Source organism: Rana temporaria, chromosome 13 (assembly GCF_905171775.1).
Source record: "Rana temporaria chromosome 13, aRanTem1.1, whole genome shotgun sequence".
Classification (NCBI taxonomy): Eukaryota; Metazoa; Chordata; class Amphibia; order Anura; family Ranidae; genus Rana; species Rana temporaria.
Genome location: NC_053501.1, coordinates 36659986 through 36672267, shown reverse-complemented (window position 1 = coordinate 36672267; position 12282 = coordinate 36659986). Strand labels below are relative to the sequence as shown.

Genomic DNA, 12282 nt, shown 5'->3' with positions numbered 1-12282 from the left:
CAAATTAGAATTTAAATCGGACACAGCTTAAGGAACCCAATGGTTCCACGTGGCTAGAACAACAAACAGGTTTGCTTTTCTCAATCACAGTCCAGATGAGTAAAAAATTAGGTAACAGTACATCTCTATAAATAAGGTCAAATGAGTTTATACTAAGTGCAGGGAGATGTGTTTCTGAATGGGGTTGGGGTGAACTGATGTGAACAGATTCATGAATTTCTGCTGTCTCATTATTTCACTACAATGATTACCGGTAAACTAGAGCCTTACTTTAATGTTTTCAGGCTGGTTAATGAGAATGAAGTCAAGCAATGGAAGGAGCAAGCCGAGAAGATGAGGAAAGGTATATTTATTTCTGTCCATTTTGAACTGTTAGGATGTGTGTGCCGTCTGTAGTACAGTGAGCCAGGTCCATCTAAAACCGATATAATGGATTCAAACACCATTTGGCTTATTTACATGTAATTAAACGCTTGTCTACAACATATCTCGTGTTCCCAGCTCCACCCACTCACCACAGTCATCATAAAGATGTCATTTTTCCTGCTTCTTCATTTATTAATTTGATATTTATAATGCAGGAGAAGAATCAACACAACTTTTGCTTGACATTATAATATTTTCAGTAGATGATCTAGCTTAAGTGGAGATATCCGAGATGCAAGTAACCTTAACCATAACCTGAGTAATTCAACTCCTTAGCATGTATTCAAAACTAAAATATCAGCTTTAGATGGACTTGGTTGTTAAAGGCTTAAAGTGATATTAAACCCAGAACCAAAAATGTAATATATTGCAGCTTACCAATCATTAGATGCAATGACGATGACTGCATTTGTTTTATTTTTTGGGGTGGATTTTTCCCCTCTGCTTTTAACTTTGTGATCTGGCCAGTAATACACCCTCCTGTATTAGAGTGCCTCCCACTCTGGATGAAGGAGCACAAGGGGCACCTTTGGCAGCAGCATTGTAGGTCTTGGGGGAGAGAAGTGTTACAGTGAGGGGGGGTGGGGGAAAGTATTTGACCCCCTGCTGATTTTGTACGTTTAAACACTGACAAAGAAATGATCAGTCTATAATTTTAAGGGTAAGTTTATTTTAACAGTGAGAGACAGAATAACAACAAAAATATCGAGAAAAAACACATTTCGAAAATGTTATAAATTGATTTTGCATTTTAATGAGTGAAATAAGTTTTTGATCCCTTATCAATCAGCAAGATTTCTGGCTTCCAGGTGTCTTCTATACAGGTAACATGCTGAGATTAGGAGCACTCTCAAGAGTCTTCTTTCTGGCAAGGTCCGGCAGTTTTCCCCGGACCTTTACAGTGCATGCGCCGGCTGCCAACAGCGGGTGCATGCAAAGTGAATATCTCCTAAACCGTACAGGTTTAGGGGATATTCATTTTACCTACACAGGTAAGCCTTATTATAGCCTCACCTGTAGGTAAAAATGTAACATAAGGGTCTTAAAATAAAAATAAAAATTCCCTTCAAAATTATAAAAAAATAGAACTATCATTTATACCCTTTATTGTGTATTGTGCAAGCAGTGTCATGGGTTTAGTTCCATATGCCCTAATATATATGTTCTCTTATCCTAGAACACCAAGAGCTGCAGCAAAAACTGGAGAAGAAAGAACGGGAGTGTGATGCCAAGACTCAGGAGAAAGAGGAGATGATGCAGACTCTGAATAAGATGAAGGAGAAGCTAGAAAAGGAGTCTAGTGAAAACAAGCAGGTCAAACAGCAAGTGGTGGATCTCACTGCACAAATACAGGAGCTTAGCAAAGTAAGGCACTGCCATTGTAGTCCTCTGTGCGCAACATGCGTTTTACCTTTTCGAGATGTATCAGACTTTGTTTTGCTTATATAAAGCAGGCAGACTCTATAGCGTTTATGTACAAGCCCTTTAAATCTGGATGGACAGAAATACAAACCCTTGGCAAGTATGACTCTCGTATATGTAGATCATCTGTGTACTTGGCTAGCTGCTTAGAGTTCAGCCTTAAACTGATCAAATTATGAAACCTGGTTGCTATGGATTACTGGCATTTATTCCAATGTCCTGTGAAATAAGCCTAATTGTATGGCCCCCATAAATTGATATATATATTTGTATAATGTAATGTCTACAAGTACTTGCACATTTCCCCAGGTTTAGTCTCAACTTAAATGCTGCAAGTAGGTAAAAACACATGTGGATCCTGGCAGAAGTAAGCTCCTAAACTTGCTGTAGGGAGCTGACAACACTGCCTCTACTGCACTGAAATCTCAGGCAGTGTTGTTGGACCTGCCCAGTTCTTCCTTAGTGGGAAACCACACACCTACACCTTATGAGATAGAGAACCTTCACAGACATCCATACACCACCCAATCTAGGTTACCGTTTCCTTACCTTTTTTCATTTGTCCAATTTGCAAAAATATTTTCTTTGATCTACAGTAAATATTTTGTCTTGGCTAAAGTTAATTATATGACTTTTGTGTTTTATTGCAGAGAACCGTCTGCCCTCCTGGTCCGGGAGGACCACCACCTCCACCTGGAGCACCAGGTGGGCCAGTATCTTTGCCTTCTGGGTTTATGATGCCTCCGCCACCACCACCTCCACCACCACCTGGGGGGATGGCTCCTCCACCCCCTCCTCCTCCACCCCCTGGAGGTCCTCCTCCTCCCCCAGGACTTCCATTTCTAGGAGGAATGGCTGCACCACCTGGGGCACCTCTAGGTCTTGGTTTGAAAAGGAAAAATATACCCCAGCCAACAAATCCCCTCAAATCTTTCAATTGGTCTAAGCTACCAGAGGTAACTGCTTGAAAATTATTTTCTTTTAATAATATATGTGCACTTCTTAATGTTTTATCAATTGACTGTATGACTTTGTTGCAGAACAAGTTGGAAGGGACCCTCTGGGTTGATCTCGATGACAGTCGAGTATTTAAAATCTTAGATTTGGAAGATATTGAGCGGACGTTCTCTGCTTACCAAAGACAACAGGTAGTATTCTATTATTTTTAGTAAAAGTTTAGTGATGACAGTGAAGATGGTGAAATGGCATTATAGGTTTGACTGCTTCATAGATGAAAAGGAAACGCTTGTTCTAATTGCAGTCTCGCCACTCTCCAGGAAAACTGAGCTTCTCAAGGAACCCCGTAATGAGATAAATCTGTAGGCTGCCATAATCGGAGAAGAAAAGTCGCCAGTCACCAACCAGGTTACAGTGAAGGGATCCGACATCAGTTCACCATTCAGCGGTGTTAAGAGCATTCTCTGTGACCAAGCCCCGGTGAGCGGGGTAAAACATGTCAGGGGACATGGATGGAGTGGCACTGGCTGAGGCCCTATTCACCTACATACTAATGCACTGGGTTGGTGAATGGTGCCCTTTCTTCTTTGATTAATGCTCTTACACCTCTGAATGGTGCACAGACGCCAGCTTCCTTCATTGCAACCAGCAGGGAAATCTCTGTCTCAGCTTAGAGTGGCACAGCAAGTTTTATTTGCATAAATGTGGGCTACCATTATTATTCTCCTTATGAAAATGTTATTGGCGTCAATACTTCCTGAGATGCAGATCTGGAACACACATGCAGACCAGTAAAGTCATAAAGTTTTTTTTCATGTCCGTGATTTAGAAAGTACTAAAGTCATTAGATCATCATGACAGCCAGATAACTGGTGTTAAAACACAAGTTATATGGCTGTCATGATGATTTAATGACTTTAGTTAGAAAAAGAGTTCAAGATTAGTTAACATTTTTTTTCTTTCCTTCGAGTTTTTTTTTTAAGTGTATTTAAGAGCTGCATCCTTCAAACTCTTCTATTTCAGTTAAAACTGGTTGGTAGGATTTCCATTTTATCTCTAACTACAGCAACAAGATCCTCCTTTCTCTGCATTGTCCACATTGTAGAGAGAAGTGGGATCATCTTCTAATGTGTTTGTTTGCCATGATGGAGCCCCCTGTTCAGAACTGTAGGACAAGAACAGTGGAGGTCTTACCCACTCATTGACCAATTGGTTGTTACTACCTGTTTACGCCACTAAAATGACAGCTAGCTATTGATTGGCCTCTCTAGTCAAACATCAAGTTTCCTTCATCCAATTTAAGGTGAATCTGTGAAGGTAAAATATATGGGCTACTTGTGCTGAACTTGTGATAAGCGCAGTTTGGCTTAAAGAGACCCTGTCACCATACCATTATGAGTATAATTGCATTTAGTGTTTATTTACCTGTAAAAGCCTCCTTTGTGTAGACATCCAAAAGTCCTGAGACTGCTGCTGAGCACCAGCATCTTGGATTTGATGACAACAGTCCCAGCAGAATCGGGGCTGTCATTCAAGCGACACTATAACATTTCCCTTTGCTGCTCCCCCAGGGTGGATGGAGTAGCTGTGCCAGCACAGACTGTGATTAGCCATTCCCAGAAGAGAAGGCTATGCTAGAGAATGTATTCCTAAACTGGCAATAGATTGATCACAATTTGGTCAGTCCCTGCTGAACTGGATGAATTGTGATCCATCTGTAGCCATTCCTGTTCATGAGAATTCGATCTAATGATCAACATCTCTCTAATAAGCTTATTGGAAAAATGTTTTTCCCCATCAACGCTATAGCCACTGATCAATGTATTTTGAAATTGAAGTGCCCACTGTCAGATTAAAATAGTGTGCAGCAGGAACGGATTACTCTATCCATTTTGCATGGATGGCGGAACCAGTTCAGTTTTTTTGGTCAGCCAACTGGCTCATTTAGAAAAACTGACCCATGCATGCCCAGCTTTACAGTGTAGTCCAGTTCAAAGGCACCTGCAATTTTTTAGGTTTGTGAAATGGTCTCTTTAAACACTTTTAGGAGCACTGACTAAGGGCTATATTCATACATGTCTCAAGTTTTGACTTCACCTGTTGCAAAGTCACTGCAGGTCAGAGACTCGGACAGTAAGAAAACCAGAGGATTGGCTTGACAACAATCCAGCGTTTTCAGAAGTTCAAAAAAGGCACTCCACAGATTTTGTTCATGTCAGGTTTCCTTAAAGCGGGGGTTCACCCTGTTAAAAAAAAAAAAAAATGTTTTTTTTTTATTATACCATTACATTCGGCATCGTAGCGCGAGCTACGGTATGCCGGTCTTACATTTTTTATCCCCGTACTCACTGTGCTATGGCTCATTGAAGATTCCGGGGAATGGGCGTTCCTATGGTGAGAGAAGGTGATTGACGGCCGGCCCTGGCACGTCACGCTTCTCCGGAAATAGCCGAAATAGGGTTGGCTCTTCACGGCGCCTGTGCGCAGGCGCCGTGAAGAGCCGAGACCTACTCCGGCTGTCTTTGGGGAGCGTGACGTGCCAGAGCCGGCCGTCAATCATCCTCCCTCTCCATAGGCACGCCCATTCCCCGCGGGAGTCAGATTCTTCAATGATCGATAGCACAGTGAGTACGGGGATTAAAAATTTAAGACCGGCATACCGTAGCTCACGCTACGATGCCGAATGTAATGGTATAATGATGTGAAGGAGGGTGAACCACCGCTTTAAGTACATGATTCTTGCTGTGTTCTGCATCTGGAGAGGTGTTTTTTGGCAGTATAAAGTGCTTAGAGAGTTCTAATCCTCCTATATATTTTATTTGGTAACCACTATAAACTTCTTTGCTGTATAAACGATTTTAGATCCAACTGTGGGAAATATTATGTATCACCATGTATACATATGAGTCTGTATGAGATAATTCAGGAAGGAGTCTTGTAGGTTAAGGGGAAAGTTTATTGATCGCACATTTGGAGATATTTTGCATTGCTAACCTTAATCAAACACAACTTCACCTCTAGTAACATTGTCCTTTAAGTAACCCTTCCACCTTTCATAGGTGCAGCCCGTCTGGTAAAATACTTGCCTTCCTCCCTGTTTCAGTGTGCAGTTCTTCCTGGCACCTGAAACCCTTTTCACAGAAAATGTCCCCACCGGGTTCTCTTCGTTCTGCGCACAAGCGCTGTGGTCCTACTTATTGTTGTGAGTGATCCATACTCATGGCATCCTTCAGATGTCCAGAACAGATTGCTGGAATATGGGTAAAGGTGAGTATTTTACCAGCAGTCTGCAGTTGGGGGTGGGGGCGCCTAAGGGTAGGTTACTTAAAGGACAGCTTCAAGGAGTGTATTGGTTTTGAGTTGACCTGCTCATATACTTGTATTGTTAAAAGGAGCAATAAAGCTCGGGCATTATGTAATGGTAGAAAGCAGAGCCTGAGCATGCAATGTGCAAATATGACCACTCCCATGTACATACAGAATTAGAAAATATATCAACCCTTACTTATGATCTTTTATATGCATATCTAAATTACAACTTGGAAATTACGCGTGCACTTTAAATTTGCAATAAAAGTTATTCGCATTTTTTTGGGGGGACAGGTGTTGTATAATTTGTACTTAAAACACCATATAAAACACCACAGGGCCCTCCTGTACCTTTTGTATTGAACTGTAATGTAATTATGTTGCCCCCCCCTATAGATTGTAAAGCGCTGCGTAAACTGTTGGCGCTATATAAATCGTGTATAATATAACATAGCATGCTAACTTTAAGTGCTGTGCCAATCAATATTTCTAATTGGGAGAAATCTAGGACTGACAACACTCCCTAGTCACCCCTGCATGATATGTATAATTCAATGTAATTGTCCAGTTGGCTGTTAGATGATAACTTTGATTAGTTTTCACAATCTATTGATATCACTGTGCCTGTGTTTCTTCTGTATGCCTCTTTGCTACAAGCTTCTGTCTATGATGTACTGTATATCTTGCTGATCTGCTTTGGCCACTCTTGTCTTAATTTGCTGCCACCGCTGAATTGCACGCAATGATTGCCTTTCCCAATGCTTCGCTGCTGACATGGCTACAGGATTTCTCGATCAACAATGGCATCAAACAGGTAAGGGAGCTGCTTGCTGCTAATCTTGGCACATGTAACATTTTAATTTTAATGGTTTTGTTAAAAAGAATTGAATTATGTTTCTAAAGGCCACAAACCGAGGCTCGCAAATCATGTTTTGATGCCCCTGTGGCCAACTGTACATCCACAAAAATTGGTTTATAGCATATACAGCCTAAATATAGTATTCTTTGAATAAATTGCATGCGACTTGTTCATCTCATCAGTGCAATATATGGGATTCAAGCTTCTGTGGAGCAGTAAGGCTTTTCAACAAAGTCGTGGTTACTGCCTGGAGTTGCTCTTTAGCAGATCGAAAGCATTCCCTGTATTGCATTAAGAGTATGGTAAGGGTATTACTTTGATTATTTTTAAAATGGCGTTGGCAACACACCAAATTTGTATATGTTCTGCTGGGAGTAAATGTTGTCATGGCCAGTTTAGGCAAATCCAACTGCAGAAGGACTTATTTTTAATGCATGCATGTTTGTCATTGGACAAGGGTGGGGAGCATAGTCCAATAATTTGGATGCTGGATTATGTTGCTGGGGTTGGAATAGTTATGGGCTAACAATTTTTTTTTAAACTTCCTGTAAGTAAGTTGGTCAGGGATGTCAGCTGATGTTTCTAGGCATCTCTAGGCCACCATAAATAAAAGTGAGCACGCCTCCTCTCCTGTCCCATGATGCACCATAAGGTGACCTATGGCTGGGCCTAAGCACTTTTAATGTAAAGGGGGGATTACGCACTAAATTAAACCTATGCAGGAAATTTGCAGTGGCGCACCAAAAGAACGTCCAATAATTATGCTAATATCTTTTTTCAGTATATGTTGAATATACAGACTCATCACTTTTTATTGTCTGCGCACAGGTGTACTTGAAAGGGGTTGTAAAGGTTTGTTTTTTATTTTCTAAATGGGTTCCTTTAAGCTAGTGCATTGTTGGTTCACTTACCTTTTCCTTTGATTTCCCTTCTAAATGTTTTTTTCTTTGTCTGAATTTCTCACTTCCTGTTCCTTCTCAGTAAGCTGTTATGGCTGACTATCCACCGCTCGGATGATGGTGGCAAGTTTACTGAGGATTAACAGGAAGTGAGAAATTCAGACAAAGAAAAACATTTAGGAAATCGAAGGAAACGGTAGGTGAACCAACAATGCACTAGCTTAACCACTTAACCTCCGGACCATATTGCTGGTCAAAGACCAGAGCACTTTTTATTTGATTCGGCACTGCGTCGCTCTAACTGACAATTGCGCGGTCGTGCGACGTTGTTTTCCAAACAAAATTGGCGTCCTTTTTCCCCCACAAATAGAGCTTTCTTTTGGTGGTATTTGATCACCTCTGCGGTTTTTAGTTTTTGCGCTATAAACAAAAATAGAGTGACAATTTTGAAAAAAAAAAATATCCCCCAAAAATATATATAAAAAAAGTGTTCCTCAGTTTAGGCCGATACGTATTATTCTTCTACATATTTTTCATTAAAAAAATCGCAATAAGCGTTTGATTGGTTTGCGCAAAAGTTATAGCGTTTACAAAATGGGGGTTATTTTTATGGCATTTTTATTATTATTTTTTTTACTAGTAATGGCGGTACTGCGACATTATGGCGGACACTTGACACATTTTTGGGACCATTGGCATTTTTATAGCGATCAGTGCTATAAAAATGCATTGGATTACTATAAAAATGCCACTGGCAGTGAAGGGGTTAACACTAGGGGGCGGGGAAGGGGTTGAGTATGTTCCCTGGGTGTGTTCTAACTGAAGGGGGAGTGGGACTGACTAGGGGAAATGACAGATCGCTGTTCATACATTGTATAAACATGCGATCAGTCATTTCTCCCCCTGACAGGACCGGGAGCTGTGTGTTTATACACACACAGCTCCCGGTCCCCGCTCTGTAACGAGCGATCGCGTGTGCCCGGCGGCGATCGCGCTACAGGCTCTCGCGCACGGGAGCCAACCTGCCGCTGTATAACTGCGGCGGCTGGTCGGCAAGCAGTTAAAGGAACCCATTTAGAAAATAAAAAAACAACCTTTACAACCCCTTTAAGGCCCCTTTCAGACTCGCTGACCAAGCGGGTCCGCCTATCCTTTTTCCAGGCAGACTCGATCAGACATTCCAGTTTCCTCTATGGGAGTGGTGGGTGTCAACCTACATGTGTTCGTTGATGCCTACCGACATCCGATCCTGTCCGTCTGGCAGATTGGAGGGCAGTCGGGTATAAACGGAAAAGTGGTCCGATTTTACATCCGACCACCCATAGAGGGAAGTCGGCAGTGTCTGTGTCCTCTCTGCATAAGCAAAGCAGACACGGCCCAGCCATCAGCCTGCTCAGCGGGGTTCAGCAGACAGATTCCCTGCTGAGCAGACAGACTCCCAACAGAACACACCCTGTGTGGAAGAGGCCTAAATCCCAACAATATTTTGAGCATGGCTTCTCCTTGCAGCAGCTTGTAGCACAAGCCACAACTTTTAACTTTGCAAAACGGTATCTGGGTATGTTCCAGGTGTTTACTGACTCTAGTAGTACACTTAATAAAGGGAACAAATTAAACCAAGAAGTCTTCTTATGGCCCACCTCACCCTTCATGGTAGTTGAGTATTGGGCCTGAATGTCATCGCCACAGAAGCCATCGTGCACTGATGAGAGTTAATATGTTTAAACCAATTACAAATAAGCACTGATGCTTTCTCTGTTTCATACTAAGAGCATTGTTTATTTTAAATATGCAGGCATTCTCAAGAAGAGACGCCTATTGTCTACCGGTACTGTTGGCATATTTTTGTTGCATGTTTTAACACATTTAAACCAAGGTTTTGTAGTGATGCAAGATTTTTCTTTCACTGATAACCAAAATACCGCGTACACACGGTCGGACTTTTGACCGGGCAAAACTCAGTCGGAATTAACGACGGAAAAATCGAGAACCTGCTCTCTATCTAAAGCCTGTCGGAAATTCAGACTGAAAAAGTAAAGTACAAGGGCATACACACGGTCGGAATATCCGATGGAAAGCCTTTTCAATCGGAAATTCCGACCGTATGTACGCGGCATTAGGGCTCATGCACACATTTCTCTGCCTAAAAGCTTGAAGAAGCTTTTGTTTTTTTGTGCTTCTTTTTTGTGCTCTTTTGCGTGTTTTTTAAGAGCTTATCTGAGATTTTTTGCGCATAAGTGTTTTTTTTCCATAAACCTTCCCGACCGCAAATATTTCCTTTTTTTTTTTTATTTTTTTTAAAAAAAAAATTGTGTGCGTTTGAGCTTTTTTGGTGCTTTTTCATGTTTTTTTTGGGCATCTTTTTTGCTTGAAAGCTCCTCTCAAAAATGTGAGTTTGGGGCTTTTTTCTGCCTGTAAGGGCATATGCCTGTAAACTCTTGAAAAGGCCAAAGTATGCATGGATACATTGGCCAACATGGAGGGGAGTTTCCAGGCAGAAAACAATAAGACCTCAAAAAAGCTTGTAGGAGCCGCTTCTTTGAGCTTCTTTGAGATGCAATGTGCATGAGCCTTTAGTGTGTATCGCATTAATTGAAGCCTTTACACAACTTGACCATGAAATATCAAAATTTAGAATACAAGTTGGCCCTTATAGGGAATGCTGAGAATTTTGTTTAGTTATTGCTTTAGTATTTCTGTGCACTGAGCACACACCTGTTGCACTTGGCTTATTATGGGCATCTGGGAAAGTCAAAGCACTCCAGTGACTCCTGCCCTCATAATCAATAGTCTGCAGTTATTGCTTCCACATTAACTGACTGTTGTCCTCAAGTTCAATTGTTTCCTGTAGTGAGAAGGTGCAGAGATCTCATGATGGATTAATGACTATTCAGTGGAATTGATTTACTAAAGGCAAAAAGACTGTGCAGTTGCTCCAGAGCTTAGTAAATGAGGGGAACTACACTTTGCAAATAAAACCCAATCACATGCAAGGAAAATTAAAAATAGCATTTTTTTCTTGCACGTGATTGGATGATGGAAGTCGGCAGAGCTTCCCCTCATTTCTCCTATTCTCTGGAGCAACTGCATTTGCAGAGTGCAACTGCACTAGCAAAGTGCACATTCTGTTCACCAGAAACATAACTTGTTAGTAAACGTATTAGTAGACACTGACTGACTGTTGCACACACAGAGTAAAAACCCAAGTCCTATATTGATTCACAAAAGCAAATAAGGGTATGGTTGGTTAGAAAAATGCAAGGGCAATGAAAGAGAATTGAAAGGGTAGGAACAGAGGTCATGCCCACCTTTCTCTGTAGACTACCCATATTTGCCCAGGATTAGTTGGAACCTAAGCAATGCTTTTGTTTTCTCTACTCTTTTCTTATAGGGCCACTTGTATTTTAGATATGTTTTCTCACAATGTTATTGACTGAAACTGAAGACTGTTCTTTATCTTGTGGCATATACAGAAAGAAGCTGATACCACAGATGATACACTGAGCTCCAAGATGAAGGTGAAGGAACTCTCTGTAATAGATGGAAGAAGAGCACAGAACTGCAATATTCTCCTCTCTAGGTATGCCATACCCAGTATTCAGAGGGTTCCTAGCTGTGTTGGTTTGCCATTAATGTACCCATGTTGGTGTTCTGTTTTGGTTTATTGGCATTATGTACAGTATGGTACAATACTAGTAAAAGCAGGTTTCTGTTTTTCTTTTTGACCTGGAACATATATTTCTCTAAATCAACTTTTTTATTTTACAAATGTGAATTATGAAGCAATTCCGCACTTGTTGGCTTGGTGGTCAGTGGGAGTAAAACAATTATTTAGTGTCCCATCATTTGTCAGTGAGAGTAATGGTACTCCTTCATTGGTGTTGATGAGAGGAATGATGCCCCATCAATGGTATTAGCGGGAGGACTAATGCCCCATCAGTCTCAGCGGGAGGACTAATGCCCCATCAGTCTCAGCGGGAGGACTAATGCCCCATCAGTCTCAGCGGGAGGACTAATGCCCCATCAGTCTCAGCGGGAGGACTAATGCCCCATCAGTCTCAGCGGGAGGACTAATGCCCCATCAGTCTCAGCGGGAGGACTAATGCCCCATCAGTCTCAGCGGGAGGACTAATGCCCCATCAGTCTCAGCGGGAGGACTAATGCCCCATCAGTCTCAGCGGGAGGACTAATGCCCCATCAGTCTCAGCGGGAGGACTAATGCCCCATCAGTCTCAGCGGGAGGACTAATGCCCCATCAGTCTCAGCGGGAGGACTAATGCCCCATCAGTCTCAGCGGGAGGACTAATGCCCCATCAGTCTCAGCGGGAGGACTAATGCCCCATCAGTCTCAGCGGGAGGACTAATGCCCCATCAGTCTCAGCGGGAGCTAGTGACTCATCATTGGTGTCA

The 12282-nt window shown here is 41.9% G+C and overlaps 1 protein-coding gene across 4 annotated transcripts in view; it reads left to right on the top strand.

Moving 5' to 3' along the window:
* DAAM1 (dishevelled associated activator of morphogenesis 1) overlaps nucleotides 1-12282 on the top strand; it is a 232703-nt gene that overhangs the window by 165682 nt on the left and 54739 nt on the right. For 3 of the 4 annotated variants that reach the window (XM_040332233.1, XM_040332231.1, XM_040332232.1), the window contains 6 exons: nucleotides 285-343; nucleotides 1604-1791; nucleotides 2499-2804; nucleotides 2889-2996; nucleotides 6899-6928; nucleotides 11346-11452. In XM_040332233.1, coding sequence (XP_040188167.1) covers nucleotides 285-343; nucleotides 1604-1791; nucleotides 2499-2804; nucleotides 2889-2996; nucleotides 6899-6928; nucleotides 11346-11452 — 798 coding nt within the window. The remainder of the gene's footprint in view (nucleotides 1-284; nucleotides 344-1603; nucleotides 1792-2498; nucleotides 2805-2888; nucleotides 2997-6898; nucleotides 6929-11345; nucleotides 11453-12282) is intronic. The other variant, XM_040332234.1, reaches the window with a different exon arrangement.